Consider the following 21,137-nt stretch of genomic DNA (forward strand, 5'->3'; position numbering starts at 1 on the left):
TTATCACTGGTCATGCTTCTATACCCATGACTATGACAGTGGCATCACTGTTTAAATTTGTGTGTGTGCATTACTACTACTAATTGGACTTAAATGCACTTTTAAAATGCTTACAACCGTCCTCAAATGATGAAACCCAGATGGAACAATAACAGCACACATCCTTTGGACAGCTGTAGACATATTAACAGCACCCCTTACCTTGGTCCTCACACATCAGGGCAGTTATGGAAAACAGAGACTAGTGAAAATCAGAAGTTAATCTACCCTAGACTCTGACTCACAAGTATTATTGTCTTAATCTCTGTATAATTGCATCTTTGATGTGCATTTAAACCTGATCAATGGTAAAGGCTTTATTTCATAATGAATTAGCACACTATTATTGCATACTATTATACACACATAAAAGGGGCTTATGTGAATTTGGGAAGATTATGTGATTATTATTATATGTAAATACAACCAAACAGGTGCACAGGGGGGAAGAATGCAAATAGCAATGGCCTAATCTGTGAAAATATGAAATTAAGTTGCTGGGTGTGAGAGGTCAGAAAAGTGTTCTGTTTAAGATGGAAATAGTCTATATTTATCTTAATGCCAACAAATCCCATTAAAAGACCATAACCAAGAACACATTAGTCTCTAAGTATTCTCTGGCTTCTCTAACCTGTCCATTAACACAGTTTCCTGTTGAAGGTGTATATCTTTGACAATGGCTCACAAGTTGTTTACAAGAGGCCCATAGTTTCCTACAACAGCTGGGCACTGTAGTGCAAATGGTACTCAAGCAGTAGTGCATTTGTTAGTTAGACATTTGGTGCTCAGGAGAATATTTATGGCAGCAGTACGATGTATGTGAGATTTACTCAAAATAAACTACAGTTCAACATGGATCTGGTTTGGGACAATGGCACAGAGGAGACACTATATCAGACTGACCATAATAGATAACTAGTGGAATAAATTCATTTAGGTTTTAGTATTTTCATAGGATACAGACAAACTCAAAACTATAGACCTAATTATGAAGACAGTCAATAATATAGGAGTGCTCAGAGAGTATTTAAAACATTTATTGAGTATCATCACAGACTACAAGTGAAAAGGCAGTGTGCATTCAGCAGCCAGAAATGGCTGTTAGAGGAGCTCCATGCTGCTGGCCTGAAAATCCTGATTTGGAGGCTTTCATTCATGATACTGCTTTGCATCTAGAAAAAAAGGATTTCATCTCTTGTTGTCCCATGTCCTTCCTTTCAAAGGGCTTACATGGTTTACAGAGAACCCCTAAAAAAGGCAGAAAAGGCACATCTGTATATGCAAGGTGCTGTCCAACAGCAACACTAGGAGATCCAGTCCACAGATACACTGAGATCTGAGTGTGCAGCAGCTCCCCTTTTAAAGTTAGAGAGAGAGAGAACACCCTGCCATCAATATCATTAATATGTGTATGCATAACTATACTGTAGATTTCTTTCTGAACTTCATCTACATGTAAAATCTTCTAGAGTCCGTTTCGGAAAAATACAAAGTAATATAAAACATATATTTAAAAAAAAGCTAATTAACATTATTTGTTACTGTGCAGTACAAATCTAGTGTTTTCTAAGCCCTGTATAAAGGCTTCATCGTGCGTTCACACCACTTAGCAACACAATCAACAATCTAGCCACTCCCTGCAGGGCTAAATGACTAACATGAGTCTAATTGTTGCCTTTTTTTTTTCAACTTAACAAGTTTGCCAGTCAGTAAAACATGTCCATGAACCTTTCAGAGTTCCAGTCAGAATTTAATGCTTCATTGTTCTGCCGATGTAATTTTGTTTCATGTTCAGCAGGATGATTTCATGGATAACTGTGTGAGTGATGAGTGCAACACAGAAAAGAAGCAGATTATAACTACATAAGTCTTTACAGGAAAAGATCACAGCCACTATGTAGTGCTACAACTGTACATTCTGTAAGTACACAATGTGGCCTTAAGAGAGGGTACTAAGTGTGTATTTAAAGTTGAGGGGAATCATTTACATTTATAAAACTTGTTTTTTAGCAGATGGGGCTTGCTGGTAGTGGGAAAGCAGAGGGTAAACTTGAAAGCTAATGAGAAGAATGCTGAGGATGTAATTTGATCATTTTGGAGCCCTTTTAGAACTTGTTCTTCTTTTGGGTTAAACTCTGACCAACCCCCTGTCTACTACCTCTAATGAGTGCTTACAGTTTGCTATGTTTACATCTTAAATGACATATATGTGCAGTGCTAAATCAGTCAGTACAGAACAATCCACCATCCATGTTGCTTGCAATTTGGACGCACGGTTGAAGCAGGTTGTTGGAGGTTTCATTCAGGACTTTACTTAACGATGACTATCGAGGTGTTGTGAATGGACTCCATGACAGCAGCCAGGCGACTGCACAGGTCGTGGGCCTGGTTGACGTGGACTTTGGGTGGGTCTTTAAGCACTACTGTCTCAGCTGAACCGTCCAGAACCCTGGGAAGCAACTCACCCAGCTTCACCTGCAATGAGTCTGGACAAAAAGGAAGAGCAGCACAAATGGGAAGTTTATTTTAGTTCACTGTTTATTTGTGTTACTCTTCAGTGTGGAGTTAAAATTAATTGAGGCTACCGTGTACTTTCTGGTTTGATTAGCTTTAGTGTCTAAGTTAAAGTTTGGTTTGTAAAGACAAGCCTTTTATCTTTATGTCAGTACATTGTTATATGATGTGTTGATGTGTTAATATAACTAATCGTACCATCCATGTCCTGGCCCAGGCAGCAGCACCAGTGGCTGCGGATGCTCTCCATGGCATCCCGGTCTTCCTGGGATAAAGCAGGGTCCCGGCTCATCAGGTGGAGGCAGGGGATGACGGCCTCATCCATGATGGCGACGCCCTCCTCCACCTTGCTCTCCTCACCACTGCAAAACTGCCGCGATGCGCTTTCATTCAACGCCTGCATGGTGGATGTTGGGAGGAGGAGGGGGATGGAGAAGATAGTTATTGTCACAAGGTACCCCTGGCATTTTATATGTTTCTTTTTGTTTTTCAAATCAGTTGCCCCATATTGAGCAGCTAATACAGTAGCACCCCTGAAATTTTCTCCAGTGCAGGCCAAAACATCTACAGTAAAAAAGTAGACTTAATAACTAACAATAACTTTGTTATTCTAACCTTTATGCAAGAGGATTTCATTCAGTACTTATTGCTTCACAATAATGTAATTTAGTTGCCTTACTGCTGCCTTACTCACAGTGAGGCATTTTCTCCTGTAAACTGCAATAAGAGACTTGTCCATGCCACGTTTCTCTCCGTTCTTCAGCAGAGTGGCGTTGGTCTCGTACGCATGAGCCAGGTAATTCAGTGCCTCACGCAACCTGCAGCACACAAACAACGCAAGAGTCTATATGTCGTTCTCCTTGAGGAAAACTTCTAATTTTTGGTCAATCAAGAAATACCTATTTTTATATTCAGTGGTAAATTTAAAAGAGATTTCAAATTCTAAGTTATATCAAATTCAGTCAGCATGGTTTTCACACGTCATTAAAAAAAACAGACGTAAATATTTGGATTTGCTGTCATAAATGCTGATTGTTACTGCTACAAATCTTTTTTGTTCAACTTTATTATCCTTAGAAATTAATTTCTCTAAATATTGTTCTTGTTCTTGATGATGATCTTTATCTCTATATTGTGTATACTGAGTGAATTTCCTTTGTGAAACTTCAATGTAAAGGTTTCAGACAGATCTATGGTATAAGATTTTTGGTGTGAGATGTGTGTGAACATAAAGAAGCAGGTTAATAATGCAGTGGTGAATATCTGACACCTACTTTCCATGCTGGTAGTGCTCTAGCCCAGTCAACAGGTAGACAAACACTGTCCTGAACAGCCTGTAGTCATCATGCCACTGCTGTGAGAGAGAACACAAGCAAACAACAGTTACTTTATTTGTGCTTTGTGCTGCAGAGGTGCAGCTTCTATTTTTATTTTCTGCCACTAGACAGTAACTGAATACAAGCTTTTATTTATGTTTAACAGAGACACAGCCCATTTCTTCTTTAGATGTCTCTTCTGATTTTAATTTTAGGGAGACAGAGAGACATTTTATTCCTCTCGTAAAGGATAAGGATGGCAATATTTTATAATTTTGTTATTGTCAGCGAATCCCATGAAAAGCCCAAAACCAATAATGCATTGGTTGGTCTCACCATACTTTCAGACTTCTTATTCTGCCTCTAGCACTCAGCTTTAATCTCTTTGGTCTCTATCGAAGACATATAGTTTACTCAAATAGCACTACTTCAACTTTTAGCTGCCGGATGTGTGTGTGAGATTGACTCAAAATCAGCTACAGCAGCACTATTCATCGTAACGAAGGAACATGTCAACAGCGATGTGTTTTTAATTGTTATTGGGAAACAATGGAGGTCAACAGTCAATTTTCATGCGATTGGTTTACAGTAAGAAAAACACTGTTTTATTAAAGATAAGTCTGGTGTCAAGTTCTTGTAATAACAAACTCCAGTCTGTGATTGGTGCACAGTGTCCCCATCACTCCAACAGTCTTGTCAACATAGTTCTCATTCCAATGTGACCAAATGTCACTGGGTTTACACGCTCCCTGCAGGAATCCCAACCACGCAGACCCAGATACACTCTTCAGATTAGGGATCAAGACCTCCTTTATAAAACAAAGAAAACCATGTAGCAATGTGGTTTTATGACTAAACAGTGCTTAATACTAGCCCATCGATCTGTGTCTTAATATTTTCATAGACTTTAACAATTACATACTGTACCTTTTAGCCTGCTGTTGCTATAAATTTAGCTGTAGTTGGGCCACAGATCAGCTACTCACAGCAACTCTTCCTTTTTTTTCTGTCATGTGTCTCAGCTGTTTCATTTCACTTCCATACAACATGACAGATCTGACATAGTTTTTAACAAATATGCCTCAGAAAATGAATGAAATGAATTTCTATTTCTACATATTAACAATTGGTATGCTGACAACAGGGACAGGTTAATTTCCAGTGTGACTGATGCAAAGCTGGGAAACATTAACCTCAAAAACATGACGAATGCATCCTTGAAAATAAGTCAACTGCCTGTCAAGAGCAAAGTGGGAGCAATTAACACTTGATTCTTTAAAGCTATAGACAGTACCATGTACTCATCCATGTCCATGTCCTCTGGCTTGATGAGGCGCAGCTTGGCTCGGGCTTCCCTCATGATACTGATGGCCCTGCATGCACATAAAGGACACATGAAAAGATTGAATGCTTTAAAAGTAGAACCGGGTCAATAAGGGAACAGCCACACCAAGCTGCAGATCTCTGCTCTGACCACTAGATGGCACAATATGTATGCTGTATGGTTGACTGTATTTCTGCTTATTCTGTGAAGTGCTGCTGCTTGAGTAAAACCATGTTTTACTTTACTTGCTCAGTTACTTTGTGCACAAACAACACACCAGACAGAAACCTCTCAAACATTATCTGTTTTCCCCCAAATCGTTTTATCTTGTTCCCTCATACTTTTAGCCACACAACTAGTTTTAGTATGTGCAACAGAAGTTTTTCCTTGATCTTGGAGGTTTTGATTTGAGATATTTCTTTTATAGTGACAGTTTTATCCTAGATTTTGAGAATATATTATCTTCTATCTCTTGATCCAAATAAACAGAGACTCATTGAGGGGCTGTTTGTTTGTTATCCAAGCGTACCTTTCATCAAAGCTTAGGTTCCGGTCAGTGAACTGCTCCAGCAGTGTCCTCTCAATAATGCGCTTGGGTGCCTTGTTCTGGAAGAAGTAGACCAAAGAGTGCTGCAGACGAGGGTCCTCCTGGGGTGTAGTCTCCTCCTGGGAGAGCTCATACAAGCGGGAATACTCCTCATGGAAGGCCTGAAGGAACCGTTGGGAATTTTAATATTTGAGTTTCCCAAAATACTCATTTTCGTTAGCAAACGTATGACAGATACATTTCATTTGATTCAGCCTCACAGTGACCAACAGACCTCAGAGTGACTGATTCGGGCTGAGCGTGTTACGAGTGACATAATGCGTTAAGACAGCTTACAAAATTGCAAAATCAAAAGTATCAAGCATCTCTCCTCTCCTTAGGAGAGCAAATTGTTTTATTTAACTTAGATACTTGTATACAATTTGGAATATTTTATATGTTGTCATTAAACTGTGGGCACTGTTCAGTTGTAAGAGTCGAGAGACAAGGTTAAAACATTCACCTTATTACCTGTGATTCATAAAAAATCTCATCTTTCACATTCATATAAAAAAGATTTTTCTGAGGTTTCTAATCCTCTAATGATTAACACTGCTGATTGATAGTACAGTATATGTTTAATGCTGATGATATTGCAACAAAACCTGCAGTTGAAATTGAAGGAATACCCTCAGGGGTTGAGATGTGAGGGCCCTCAAAGACCATACCTTGATGAGGCCAGCCTCAGGACCTTCCGTGTCAAAAATTTGTCGGGCCTTGGCTATAGCTAGAATGACGCCCTGCATAGCTGGAGTCAGCATCATCTGGAAAATGAAAAAGTATTCAGAGTTTGAATACTAAACTGAATACTTACTGGTATCAAAGTCAAACTATTTAAGAATTAAAATGTTAGTGATGCTGAACAGCTGCACCACATCTCCAAGTTTGAAATGCTGCAAACGAATAATTTTTTTCCCTCCAAATCAATTTCTAGTATGTGGTTGGGTCAATGGTGGGAAATTTCCACAAAGCGAGAAACTAAAACTGCAAAACAGCAAAATTCTAATGTGTCCCAAAAGCAGTGAATTATTCATCACACAGTTGGTGTCATAAATTTAACATCAGATAATACTGAAAAGTTTCCACATATTCTTTTGGTTCAGTTTATATTTAGGGCTGCTAACTTGAACAGTTTTGAAGTGTAGCTATGAAGTAGTTACTGATTTTACACCCCATTATGATAGTACTTACCTCTTCATTGTATCCATCAGCATCAGCCCTCACCATAATCCTGCCCACGTTCGGGATCTCCACTTCTGAGACCTCGTTCTCAGTCTGTCGCTGTCTAACTGGGACCTCCTGCTGCTGCTGCTCCTCACCTTCCCGCTCTGCTTCATGTTCAGGTGATTCACCTGAGGCCTCTGGATCACCTTCATTTTCAGAGCTGAGGCCTGCCACCTCTGTGTTATCCTTATCCACATGGAGGTCAGGTGGTGTCTGGTTACTAGGCTCTGCTCCAGAACTGGGAGTCTGAAGATAAGGATTTAAAGATTATTATGCCTTCATTCCATCCATTATCTATATCATCATCTGTACCTATTCTAGCACACTTTAGAAGTTTAGCATTGTGTGCCTCCATGTAATAATGCACCTACCCTAATTTATACACCTGAATGCAGGCTGTATCGCTGTACAATTAATGTACACTTAAGGAGGAATATTCACTTACATGTGACAAATCGGTGTGTCAGTGGAGCTCCTGATACGTAATACGTAATGCAGTGGTATGTTATTATCTTAACTATGTTACATGTTTATTTAATCCCATCTAATGGAACAGCCAACAATAAATCTTACATATATGAAACTTATATTAAATTTTGTTGACATTGTGTCAGAGGTGTTGATTCAGTTCCATGGTCATTTCATATTGGAATGCACTAGAGTTTCTAATATTCTGACCATAAGATAATAAGAATTATTTAAGCTAATTTATTTGCTACTGACTATCAAACAAATCAGTTAATGGCAGTAATTACTGTATGACCTTTATTTTATCTGTACATTGCTCTATACCCGGCCTGTCTTTAAGCCCAGATTTCCATCACTATGCTAAGTGGTGACATGGGATCCTTGGCCCAGATGTACCCACTTTATTTCTGTGGCCTAGAATCTCTGACCCATATTCAACAGAGGGTGAACATATGGGTTGGGTATCGCAGACTTGCCCACCTGACTCTGTGGCTCCTTCTCAGCTGAGATGGTGCTCTGGCTGGGCCCCAGGGTGTCGGTGACCGGTGCACTGCTGCTGTCGTCTGGCTGGCAGCCAGGGCTCTGTGGTGGTGGTGGCAGCAGAAGCTCAGATTCTTCTGGGGTCAGAAAAAAGAGATGAAATGAGGCTGTGAATAAGCATGCATGTTTGTACTGAGAAGTTGCTTTTACTTGCAGGATATACTGTATAACAGCCACCACAGACCTTCAGACTTCTCTCTGGGTTCAGGCTCAGGATCTTTCTCTGCTTCTGGATCTGGTTGTGGCTCTGAAGCAGCTCCCTGGTCCTGCTCTTCAGTGGAGGGTCCTGACTGAGGTGCTGGCTCAACAGGTATTTGCTGCTCATCATCTGGACCAGGATGTGGGGGCTCCACAGACGCTGTGGACTCCCCCTGTGGGGCTGCTGTCTGGCAGAACTGTTCCTCCCATTCACTGAGCTCCTGCTGAAACCAGCGGTTATCCTCATGGACGTAGCGCCTAAGGACGGGTGGCAGGGAGTCCATGCCACGAAGCACCTGGCCTGTTTCATCATCTGTGTCTTCTGGGTAGATGTGACATAGTGTTACTTAATAGACATTACTAACCTCATGTGTATATATTGACCATTAAGAGTATATTAGACCTAACAGCAGAATTAATTAATATGTATGTAGATGTACCTGTAATAAGATGGGGTAGCCTGTCATCAATGTACATCAGGCAGTATGCACTGGCATTGGTCATGCCCCCGAATGAGTCTCGCTCCAGCTCCTCCCATGACGATTCGGTGATGCTGATATCATTGTACTTCATCCAGCGCTGGTTGGCGTGGTCATAGATGTAGGCCCAGTAATGACCTGCTGATGCCTGGCCTTCATGGACAAGCACTGCGTGGAGCCTGTAGGGTACCTAAAAAATAGCAGAGTGGCAGACAGTACTGACTGCCTACTGTATAAAATACTGAAGCCTACAATATTGTAAGAGCTGAATGTGCAGTCCTAAAATCACTGCAATACAATATTGATCTCATCTGTTCTAACTTGTGTTCTCTCCTGTTTACATTACATTATTCTCTTCTTCTCTATGGAGATCAATAAAGTTTCATTTAATTTAATCTCAACAAATGCACTGCAGCTGTGCAGGTAAAGCATGTGAATGTGAATTGCTGTTTGCCAGAGTGAATTAGGTGAGTGTAAGTCTTACCTGGCAGAGACTGTTGTCTGAGTACATGCCCTCGAGTGTCTGAGTGAGCCTGTCAATGCTGGCCTTCAGCTCTGACAGACAGACAGACAGACAGACACACACACACACACACACACACACACCAAACAAAACCCAGCAAAAACATAGGAATTAAAGTTTCTCCAACTGCTTTTGAAGTCAAGGGAATATGACTCAACTTAACAATTCATATTTATTGTTACCTATTGCCTGGAGTGGGCATGATTCACAGTCAACTGAGTATCATAGAGACACTGAGCTCTATTTTAGAGCAGGTGCACAGCAAAGCACCAGTCAAATGGCAGTTTCCTAAGGTCCACTAGTTATTTCCTGCACCAGTTATTTATATTTATATACCATTTATTTTGGTGGAATAAAGTGGGAGCGGGAGTGCAGTAAAGGATGTGCCTTTGGCAAGCCTGGGGCTCACTGCAGTTTTATTGTCAAGACTGACCACAGTCTACACTATCTGCAGTTTCTCAGTAGTTTTTGTAGCATGTAAACACAGCTGCATGTGACAGCTGATCAAATGACAGTGTAATTTGAAATGTGTCATTCATATTACTGAACCCACAGCTAATCATCACCCAACACTCTCACTGCTCTCATCAACCCTGTTTCGCTGTGTGACAAAACTCTGATAAAGTCACAGTAGAATAACTGTTCAGCACTGTACAACAGACATAGAAAGTTTCTATCGAGTGAACATAGTGGAGCATTTCAGAGCTAAAAATAGAGCCCATAATACTTAGCCAGTTAAAGCCCATCAAGACTTAAAGAATAAAAACTGAAAAAAATGCCTTTACAAGGCAATCTTAATTTGACTGCATTTTACTGCATTGTGTTAAAAGCAATGTTAGTGTGTATTTTATGAGTATTTGCATGAACATACCATTTATATCATTCTCTACTTCGGTCCTCCATCGCTGTAGGCAGGTCTTAACAAAGTGAAGCTCCTCATCAGTGATGCTGTGTGGGGCAGGGTGTGGTGGACAGTCAATAGGGTGTCTGCACTGGGTGAATGGCTTGTATATGGGGGTTCTCTGGCAACTTGAAACACTGGAAACCAGGCCCTCAGATGAATCTGTGTCTCCAGGTTCACTGAGGGCGGTGAAATGAACATTATCTTTATGTATAACATGGCATATACACAGCTGTTGACTATTTATGCTGGATATAAAAGTCTGTGGACAATATATGAATCTATACTCCACCTGTTGTCTTTGGAGATGGGTTCACTGAGGGGGTGGCTTGTAGGAGTCGGTGAAGATGCAGCTAGTCTCAGGTCTTCAGCTGGGGAAACACTTGTAGGCTTGGTGGTAGCAAACTCCAATACAAACTGCAGCATGTCTGCCAGAGGATACTTGGCAGGTCCTGAGCCATAGTTTTTGTAGCTGTGAGTAAAGACAAGAGAGAATTAGTCCAAGATTTGTTCTCATGACGTTTCAAGTCAGATCTCAGCTTCAATAGATAACCTACCATTCATATTTCTGTTGGAAGGCTGCAAGTTGCTCCTTGAGTTTTTTCACTTCTCCTCTCCTCTCATGGGTCTGCTGTATGTTTTTGTGAAGATATCTGTATAACAAAAAAGTCAGGCAATTTCCAAAATTGATCAATATGTGTTTGCAAGATTTGTTGAAACAGTTACATAAAAAGTAATTTATGTTATCTGCACAAAGTTCACCTGTCCATATAAATGATTTGTGGGAACTCTAGCTTCTTGTGTATCTTCTCAGGACGACCAAGCTGGGTGTTGAATTCAAATCTAGACAGTTCAAATGTCAAGACTGGTGGTAACTTTTTGAACCATCTCTGCAACCAAGAGAAAATACAAACTGCCTCAGAACAGCATCAAAGGACACAAACACTGGCTGAAAATACAAAGTAGGTAGAAATTCTACAGTCCTACAGTCAGTTGATAAAGCTGCTTACCTCCCGCCCAGACGTAATGCTGTGATCTGAATGTAGTGATTCAATCTCCTTCTCAACCATGGCACCTTCTAGGCATTCATCCAGGTTGTTGAAGCCATTGACTTGGAGGGGATACTGGCCAAACTGCTCAGTGTTACATAATGTTTTACCTAAGCAGAATCAGATAAATGTGAGTGATTGAGAACAGAATTCACATTGATTATGACACCATTACAAAACCATACCTTCATGTCTTCTCTCTGTCACAAAAGTACCATAGAAAAGCTGGACCATGGGGTTTTGTTGTTTGTCCTCTGCATTACTAAAAGTAAAACATAACATTATGTTTAAATTAGGACAAACAATCACTGACTATGTATGTGGATGACATCAACAAACAACTTACTTTCCACTGGCAGCCAGCTGAAATGCATCCTCAAGCCAGTCAAGCAGTTTGTGGGAAAACTCACTGACATCCTGACATGAAGACATAAGAAAAAAGTTAGTTCTGTAACTGTTTTTCTTTCTGAGACGTGATCCTTCTCTTCTCTGTGATGGATGTCTAATGTCTATAGAACCAATTAGGGGCAGTCTAGTTTGAACAATGTACCCCATCAACTAATGTACTCTACAGTATGTATTGGTTCTGAGTCAGGTAATCAGTAAAAGTTAGGATAAGCATACAGGCCGAAGATCCTCACAGGGATACCAAGATAAATACTGGATGTGAGTGTTAACTCTTGACTTTGGGGGGGGGAAACAAAAAACTTAACTAAAGGTAAATTTTCTCCAACGCATCCTCAGTGGACTGGGTTTGCTCAGTTGTCATGGAGATCATGTTATCACACACTAAAGCCACATGATGACAACTGAGCAAATTCTATTTGTTGAGAAAGACTGAGACATAAGGTTGAAAGCTCTGTAAAAGGCAAGTGAGGGCAGACAACATTACACAATGCCCAGCCCAGTAGTACAACATTTTTTTGGACATTTTATCCTTGTATTAGAAAGTACCGTACTGAGAGAAATGCAACAAAGGTCCCCAGCTGGACTTGCAGGGACTCTGCAGTCTGTGGTCAGTGTCTTAAACCCTAAGCCACAGCAGTGGTAGCTAAAGAAAGGGAGTTAAGATTCTATCTGCCCTCACAAAACACAAATAAAAGCCTCACTCCTTTGTTAGAAAATATGTGAGAGAAGGAAAAAATTGAGAGAGGGAGAGAAAGCACAAAAGAGAGAGTGAGGACCATCACAGCAAAAATAAACAGAAACAGAAATAACTTAACAGACTTTACAAGGTCTGTATTTCATTTTGGTTAATTCTTGTACACCAGTGCTGAAATGCCCATCAGGTGACAAAAAGATGCTCCCAGACATGAACTCTGAGAAACAATCAATCCAGGCTTAGCAAGTGGGAGTTTCCTGTATGAGGAACCTTGAGATCAGATATTTTGGTAAACTGTATGTGTGCTCTACCTGTTGGGCCTCACTGGTCCTGAAGGCCTCTCGCAGTAACTCCACAGCAGCAGACGGATCTACGAACCTGCGAGTGGAGCCCACCATGAGGGCAAACAGACAGCGCAGCTCCTGCATGAAAGCTATGTTCCTCTTGTCCTGTTAACACAGACTCAGAGTCAGTGGAGAAAAAATTAATCTGTAAGAAACAAAAAAAAAAAAAAAGCAAAAAAAGGCTCTTTCTGGTGGAAATGGCGACAACACAATAACCTGCTCCTGTTTGAAGAAATCCTTGTATGTGCTGGTGATAGTAGTATACTCACTGAATGGCTCTTACACTTCTCCAGCACTTGTTCAGACAGATGGTAGTTGAGAACCAGCCTCTTGAACACAGGCAGGTGGAACAGTGACTGCGTCAAGACAGGAAAACAAGGACATGAAAACAAGCATTATTCCAGTCCTCCATTTGAGATCAGATGTAGGGAGTGAATAAGTGGCAGATCATGATTTTGGTGGCCATGCTCTGGGGATGTGGTCTAATTTGGAAAGATCAAAGGGGAAATGTGGATAGATGCAAAATGTTCTTAGACCAACAAAAAATGCCGTTCCCCATGCATCAGTAATATTTAACTAGTTAGACTATGACATTTGCTGCAGTCTAACATCTAATTTACATTCATATATATATATATATAACCATTTAACAAATGGGTGTTTCACTAGATGTATGTTACAATAAAATTACAAATTAGCAAACATATAGTTTTACAGTTCCTCCTGAGGCCCCAGAGCTACACTTCTAACCTGAGTGACCAGGAGCTACTTGTTAAATTATGATGCCTCTGGTGAATAAAAAAAATAGAGGGGGCCTCACATCTGACCCTTGTGAATGAGAAGTCCAATCCTCTCTGAAACTGGCTGGACAATCAAGAGCCTTTGCTGTTTCACATGTCAAAGTTCAAGTCAGACTGAAATCTACATGATGTGACCAAAGTGGGATCAATTCATGTCTTGCCCCCTTTTTTGTGAGGTGAAAATAACATTAATAAACAAATTAGGAGTAAAAAAAACATGATCATCCTAAACTATCCCAGTGAGTTACTAAATTATCTGAATGAGATATTCAAAACTGGCTCCAAGTACTTATAAAACACAATTAATTGCCTTCCTGAATACATTACATAAGAGATAATAGTGTCTCTGGAACTTTCGGAAAACCCCTTTTAGCAATAATTCCTGAATTTCAAGCTTGTATTTCAGACTTCCTCTGCTCCAATCTTTCCAACAACACAGCTTCACTCTATTTTACTTGTTTCTGTTAAATTAAATATTAATAGTATTTTACACATAATAGCCAAGCACACATACCACGCTACTTTGTTATACAATACCTTCCATGATAAACTAAATGCATTAATACCTGTCAGTTAGTCTTATGTGTCATGAGAGGAGCTTCTGAGCACTTATGCATATCTTGATATATATTTCTCTCTGAGTGGGAAATTCAATTACGGCTTATCTCAGCTTTACTGTAATTTATACCACAAAGGATAATAGAGGGATAATGAACTGACAATTGAATCATGTGGTCACTCAGCCTCAATCTGATAGCATAATTACTTTTTTTAGGGGAGACTGCTTTATCATGAGCTGAGCTCTGTTGAATCTCCAACAATAATTTCAGTTGTAACAAAACAGCATCGACACCAGCAAACAACAAAACAAAAGGGTATCTTTTGAATAGCATTTGTATTCAAACAACAGTGCAGCATTTTCTCATTTCTATTTCCAGATAATAACCTCTGTCCTTTGGGGGTTTGACTTCTAAATCGATGTAGAAGCATATCGGAGTTCAACAGAGACAAATAATCACTGTCTCTCTGCTGCCCAATTCAGGCTCAGATGAGGAAGTCCACTGCTCGCTCCATCATCACATCACTCGCTATTTAATCATCCGCACAGCCCATGCATCTCAATGAGGGCTCCAGTTTCTGCCGAGCCACCTGATAGGCCTGACTAAATTCAGTCTGGAATGGACTTGTAATAGAATTAGCAGCTCAGAGAAATACTGTATGTTCTCATTTATCAAGAAGACGCCCACACATTTTTGTTTTGTTTCTAAAGTTTAACTTTATTTGCATGCTACAGATCTGATCTGAAAAGGTGAGATCTCTATGTAGTCACAGTTATTTTCTGTGACTTTAAAAGCATGGTGGGTACTGAACTCTCAGGGGATATAATTGTGAACCAGGTCACAGGAAAAAAAAATGAAGATCACTGAATATATTAACCATATGTGCGCTAATTTCATAGTGGAAAAAAATCAGAACTAGGTTATAGAGATCGGTGAAAGCCAAAAAGACAGTTGCTACCTGAACACAACGTTTGACACCTCTGAGAGACTAAAGTTAGAAATCTTGGAAGGCAAATGAGTCTATAAATGTTTGTTGAGTCAAGTGAGGGAGCTATTTAAGTCTGTTAGAACAGGTGGACACTTAAAAGGAGCTTAGTGCACCTCATAGACTATTTGCTAGGTGTCCACTGTGTAACTGTATTATGAGTGTTGTTCTTTGGAATACTTTTATTTAAGTGACATATGCTCTAGGGTGCCCGTCCCATATTACAGGACAGTACTACTAAACTGATCTTGTACAGCTTGTATTGAATATAAACATGTACTGTTATCTACTGTAAAGTAAGAATCCAGTTTCCACAACCAAAGACAGAACACCAAATCCTTACTGTCTGCAAGCAGATCTCATCTAGGTCACTAGTCAAGTTATGTCTTTGGATGGTGAATGTATTTTATAACACAATATTTTCCAGTTGGCTTTTTCTTACATCCAGCACCTCTGTTGGGAATCAAAAATGCCTCCAAACTCAGAACAGATCCCGATTACTTTGTTGTAACCAATCAGACACTGATTCTCACCTGACCCTGCTCATTCTCACCTGTATGACGGCACTGAACCAGCAGGTGTTTCCTACGTTGCGAATGCCCACAGGCCAGTCGTCCTGACGGATCCAGTCTGCAGGGCTGCACATCTCGCTCTGGGCTTCGCATCTTTTCCTTTTCATCCTTGCTGCATTCTCCTCTGCACTGGCCTCCAGAGCCCTGCAGAACATCAGATTACCCATTTGAAAGCCATGATTTGACAACTCTATTAAACACAGGTTGACTTAGTTAAATCCCCTGTCCTGTGCATAGGTTGTATAATAAAACTGTCATGAGTTAAATACATTGTGTTTAGTTTGTTGAGTTAATAAATATTGTTTGGACATAATACTTCTCGTGGTGGCGTTACAGGAAGAATCAGAGGTTCACCAAAATCAATTTGCATACATTGTCTGGAAACTATTGATGACTGTACTAAAGTTTGTGCCAATCCATCAAGAAGGTGCTGAGATATTTCACTGAATAACAGAAAACTCTGACGGGAAGTGGTGCTCACTGAAAGGTCAGGGGAGCATCAGGTCTTTCACTTCCATTTGCAAAATAACTTTTATATATATGTTCTTTAATTTTCTGTTTTCATCTGTTGTTTTGTGTATTTTTGCTGAAAGTCTTGGATATGTAATGATAATAATCATGGTTATAATCCAGGCAGTTTGTGAGCCAGAGAAGAGGAAAGTGTCCACATTCTCAGTTTCCATTTTCACATCCTAGTCGCTCACAGTCTGCAGTAAATTAAACAACCTAACCAGAGTCGACAGCAAAAAAGAAGCACTGTCTAAAAAGCAGATTTTCCTGTACCTATGGAATTCTCTCTCCTCCTCCTGGGCATTGTGGGACTCCTGCAGGCTGAGTTCTATGGCCGTCTGCAGTTCATCTTTGCGAATCCCTGAAGAAACAGACAATGTGACAACAGAGATTCCACATTGTTAAATTTCAACAAAATACAGGGTATAATATTGCATTGCACTACATAGCTCTTAATAAAATAATTCATCTGTTATGATAAACATTAGTGCTACATTGTAACACTTGAAAAGGGAATACTTGAGCTTCAGAACAAGGTGATCAGTGTCAGAGTGTCTAACAGCATCTGAAATCAGACAATCGTACCCACTTCATGCAGCATTTCAACAGGTGTGAATAAGTAATTTTTGACCAATCTGACAGTGTGGTTAAAATTAAAATCTGTTACTAGTGGTCTCACACAATAACTACTAACATTCAGTGTATATCATTTTTTATCATTTGACACTGTACTGAATGCAGTCTGAATGTTGTCCCTGCCTATTTTGTCCCTTGTCGTACCTTTCTGGCCCTCCCAGGCTTCTCCAGAGTTCCCCGACTCCTGTGTTTCTCCAGGATCCTGAACTTCTGCAGGATGTGTTGTTAGGAGCCCAACAGCATGTCCAATGTCACCCTGACTGGCCTTAAAAAAGAGGAGACAAGGAAATGATAAGGGACAGATATTTAGGATATTATTAGTGTGTGCAGAAGATTTTGCCATGCAGAACAGCACAGGAGCAAATAAATACACAGACAACCAAAGGATGTGACAATTAACCCCCCTTTTGATTTGATAAGGAGCTCTGACAGCATTTAACCCACCTGTGAGGTCCTGCTGTCTCAACAGGTTGGATGATGCCTGCACCACAGTCAGCCGTCTGTTTATTGCACCATTTGTCAATTATCACTTTTATGAGGTTCCTATTAAGTCAAGCTCCTAGGGATTTTTTCGACTGCAGTTCTGTTTGAAAACATAAGCAGTGTGCTGGGATGGAAATCTGGCACTCTAGGGGGTGCTTTGAATGTAATCAAAGAGAGTTCCTTTAACAGTAATTACACTTTAAGAACAGCTTCGAGTGAGGCTCTAGCAGTGGACTGCCATGACATTTTGTACAAACATTCATTTTCTCCTTTAATGCTCATCACATTACAAACCCTATAGACAAATGTCTACTGAAGGTCACCAAATAACTTTTCCCTGACACCATCCTATGGCCACTTTTGACATTTAATTAAAACTACTAAGACCCAACAAGAAACTCTGAACGTCTACAACACAACTTTTAATCTTATTATTAAGCTTTCTTTACAATGAGCATTACAGGGCTGTGGCCACTTAGACTAAAGGAATGCTTTGAAGAATCATTCTAATAATTTAAATAACCTCACTGCAGCATCATTTTAGAAATGTGATTTCTGAAATGATATCAAGGAGCACAGCATAAGTCTTAAGAGTTTTAGGAGTTAGTACTGACAAAGTAAGAGATGTTACACACTTAAAGATTTAAATACTACAAACATTATTGCATAAAGATTGATACAATCAAAGTAAAAGAGGACAGGAGTTTTGAGTTACAGGCTATTATCAAGGCTAGATTACCAACCGGGAAATTGTGCAACTGTCCCAGGGCTCAAAAAACCTCAGGTTCACTGTGTGCCAACTGGAAATGTGTAAATGTGTTTAGCTGTAACAGATCTAACACACATGCCTTCTGAACATCTCAAATCTCTGTAATGACACAGGCGGGCATGTTTAATGCCTGTCCATTCTCAGTAGCTGGAATTTCACAGAACTCTCATGATGTTACACTTGCTCTGTAAAGGTCACTCATTAGCTGGCACTGTGGCAAAATCAGATTATAGTACACACAATGAAGATAACATCAGTTGTCTCTTAGTGCACAACACCAGGGATCCTAAAACCTGGTGATAATTTCTTAGGTCTTACATTCAGGGCTCTGTAGAGAATCTGTGCGTCCTGGATGCCGGTGATCTCCCTCAGCTGGTTGATCAGCATTTCGCTCTGCTGAGGGAAAGGGTTGGACACAGGGAAAACAAGCTTGAGATCCCTCATACACTGCTATAGTTTAGGTTTACAGTTTGTGTTAGTGACAGACTGGCATTTGACTCTCATGTGGATTTAACCATACAGAAAAAACTGGGCCACAAGTTACAAATTTTTAATTTTTCTTCTACTACTTCTCCATAAAAAGAAGATTTATTATTTTATATTTTCAAACTAGCCTATGTAACCCATATTTAACCCACTGATATCCCACTTTTAGTCCATAAAATTCCCACTTGCAGTCCATTATGCCCCCACATACTGTTAGTGAACACAAATTGAAGCCAGTGTGAGAAGATAAAAGTGGGCCTCAATCAAAGTTTCTGACCCATATGGGCTGACACAACATGTATATGGAGCTGAAGGACAAATGCCCAGATGCCAACCTGTTGAGGTCCACAGGTTAGTTGGGTCAGGACGATGTGGCTTGTATTCCTTACGCTTTAGTAAGTGTAAAGATTAGCTCGACATTTTGGGAAACTGCCTTATTTGCTTTTCAGCAAGGGTTAGATGAAAGGTTTGAGACCAGCCTCATGTCTGTACAGCATTGCCAAGCAACCAGCAAAGACTCCAGGATGTTAGGTTCAGGTTCACGTTACTGGGCCCAGTCAAGAAATAGTCCCGACACATACGTGAACTGTGTTGGACAGAGCCAGGATCTGTGTCCTCCTGTTTCCAGTCTTTGTGCCAAGCTGAGTTAGCTGGTGGTAGCTTCATGTTTAGAGTAATATCAATCTTTTCATCTAGTTCTCTGTATAAAAAAAAGTTGGACTATTCCTTTAATATAGTTATTGAAGATTTAAAGAAACGTATTATCCATGAGTTGTAATTTTGATTTGACAAGTGTTTCCTTGCTGGTGCTGACATGGTGAATTAACTATTTTAGACGACTGTTTCCTTTAAATAAAAAACAAAGAGACATCTATTAATACTGTGTGCAATCAGTTGTGTCCCACCTCACCAAACACAGACTCTCACAGGCTGTCATATGTTTTGACCTCATAGACACAAGAGAGAAATAACAGGAGTGAGTGAGAGGCGCTATATAAAGCCTGCGACCCCAACAGCAGGTGGACATGTCAGAGTATCTTTCTGACCCACACATACACACACCAGGAAACCAAGAGCAGGCTGACCAGACTTATATGGAGTCCAGGGGCTATCTGAGACCCTCTTGGTTAGCCTCTATTTTAGGCTACTGACATGGATAGCACAGGCTTCTGTTTATCATTCCACTCACCATGCCACTAGACCTGAGTGACAAAGGCACTGGGTGTTTCTCTCTCTCTCTCCCACTCCCTCCCTCTCTCTAACACACACACACACACCTCCCATGTCAATACCAAACAGAAAACAGATGCAAACAAACATTACATTTTTTAACACTTTAGAATTTCTACTGTAAGTAAACCCTTACCCTTTGTACATAACATCGTTAAAAGTTTGGCTTCGTGTACTGTATGGCTGGCTGGAATAGTTCATTAGAAAGGCCTACTGATGAAGCAGGAGCCTGGTTGGGTGTATACAGAGCCAAATGCTAATTTAAGTGTATATGTTACACAGAAAATTAAAATGTGAAAAAATCATGTAGCCCATCAAGCATTTTATTAAATGTTTTTTAGATTTACTGCTTAAGTTACTTACTTTCCAACCAAATGTTGGATATTAGTTATTCGTGTATTTAGGTAAGATGCTAAAATAATCTAAGAATCTTTAGAAATTTTCTTTACAAAGAATTCATTGCTAGCTAATCAGCTACATCGAGGAAAGATTGTGTTTATATTTTATTAAAATGATAGCATTTTGTTGTATTCTGTGCTTGCCGAATTCAAGTGTTGTCTGAAAATTAAGAAAATGTTTTGATTTTTTCTTCCTACCCTGTTTTCATAAAAAGATATTAAAGGTTAACTTTAAAACAGCATATTTTAAAGGAAGGTTTGGGCTTTAGGATTCTGTTCACACACAACGGCGGGGTTAGTGTTGACGTTAGTTCCTCAGGCATTCCGATGCAAACATTGTCACTTGTTAATAACGGCTCCATCATCCTTTGCGCTCACCGAGTTTGTTGAGTTCTCTCCATTTTCAGTCTGTTCAGTTCTCATTGCAGATAAAAACCTGAATTTCTTCCTGTTATTTCCCAAATGCTTTCAGCCCTGATTTCCGAGTCACACCAACTCCATCTGTCAAGCGCCGAGAGCGACCAGCCAGCTGCGCGCGTTCACCTGTCAAGACAATGCGCGTGCACAAAAAACGATCACTGACATTAACGCGCGCTCTCTCGCTATGCGAATGGCAGGACATTTCCTAACGTAACACAACACTGCCAGTGTCTGAGACAGTTCGGCTGTTTTTACCTGACCTAACAGCATGTCTCAGTACTGTAGGTGTTTTCCGCTTAATATGAAAATATATAAAAACATGTTTTAAAAGTTTTTGGGTTTTTTTCATTTATTTTTCTTGTGTGAAGCTATAGGATGCTATAATAATATTCACCTACCTTATTTTTTTGTTGTTGATGTATTTGAATTTTTCTCAAAAAGTAGTTATTTTTAAAGTGTAATTAATCGTACGACAGAGAGCATATACATTTAAATATAAAACCAACAAATGACTTCATTAAAATTAATTAATACATATAGGTGAAGCATGATATAATTTAAATCCAAAAGCATAAAAATAACATACTAAAATACTATATTGTATATGTAATACCATAAAATACATCTTTTAAATCATCATTTAAATGATGACATCAGGTTTCTTTCATATCAGCATCTTCA

The 21,137-nt window shown here is 39.8% G+C and overlaps 1 protein-coding gene across 3 annotated transcripts; it reads right to left on the reverse strand.

Moving 5' to 3' along the window:
* Positions 1-1,060: 1,060 nt before the first annotated feature.
* Positions 1,061-20,584, reverse strand: usp28 (ubiquitin specific peptidase 28). Of its 3 annotated transcripts, none has more exons than XM_018689310.2 (26): positions 20,415-20,584; positions 18,241-18,318; positions 16,815-16,935; positions 16,308-16,395; positions 15,506-15,668; positions 12,877-12,963; positions 12,575-12,712; positions 11,508-11,578; positions 11,347-11,423; positions 11,123-11,271; positions 10,875-11,002; positions 10,670-10,765; positions 10,405-10,584; positions 10,083-10,291; positions 9,173-9,243; positions 8,650-8,878; positions 8,196-8,531; positions 7,952-8,088; positions 6,971-7,249; positions 6,448-6,543; positions 5,723-5,901; positions 5,164-5,242; positions 3,828-3,907; positions 3,248-3,371; positions 2,752-2,950; positions 1,061-2,525 (listed from the first exon to the last, which is right to left on the reverse strand). In XM_018689310.2, the coding sequence occupies exons 1-26, from the start codon at positions 20,457-20,459 to the stop codon at positions 2,350-2,352; spliced, it is 3,615 nt and encodes a 1,204-aa protein (XP_018544826.1). In that variant the 5' UTR covers positions 20,460-20,584; the 3' UTR covers positions 1,061-2,349. The 3 variants fall into 3 exon arrangements, with proteins under 3 accessions (XP_018544826.1, XP_018544827.1, XP_050934494.1); XM_018689311.2 differs by having other exon boundaries at positions 18,241-18,315; positions 20,415-20,583; XM_051078537.1 differs by having other exon boundaries at positions 8,196-8,528; positions 20,415-20,583.
* Between the last annotated feature and the right edge of the window lie 553 nt (positions 20,585-21,137).

This window comes from Lates calcarifer, linkage group LG20 (genome assembly GCF_001640805.2).
Source record: "Lates calcarifer isolate ASB-BC8 linkage group LG20, TLL_Latcal_v3, whole genome shotgun sequence".
Taxonomy (NCBI): domain Eukaryota; kingdom Metazoa; phylum Chordata; class Actinopteri; family Centropomidae; genus Lates; species Lates calcarifer.

Coding starts and splice junctions, on each gene's coding strand:
- usp28 (XM_018689310.2), bottom strand. CDS start 20,459: ATGAGAACTGAACAGACTGAAAATGGAGAGAACTCAACAAACTCG. Junction 16,396..16,814: donor AGCCTGGGAGGGCCAGAAAG/GTACGACAAGGG, acceptor CTGTTTCTTCAG/GGATTCGCAAAGATGAACTG. Junction 11,272..11,346: donor GACAGAGAGAAGACATGAAG/GTATGGTTTTGT, acceptor GATTCTGCTTAG/GTAAAACATTATGTAACACT.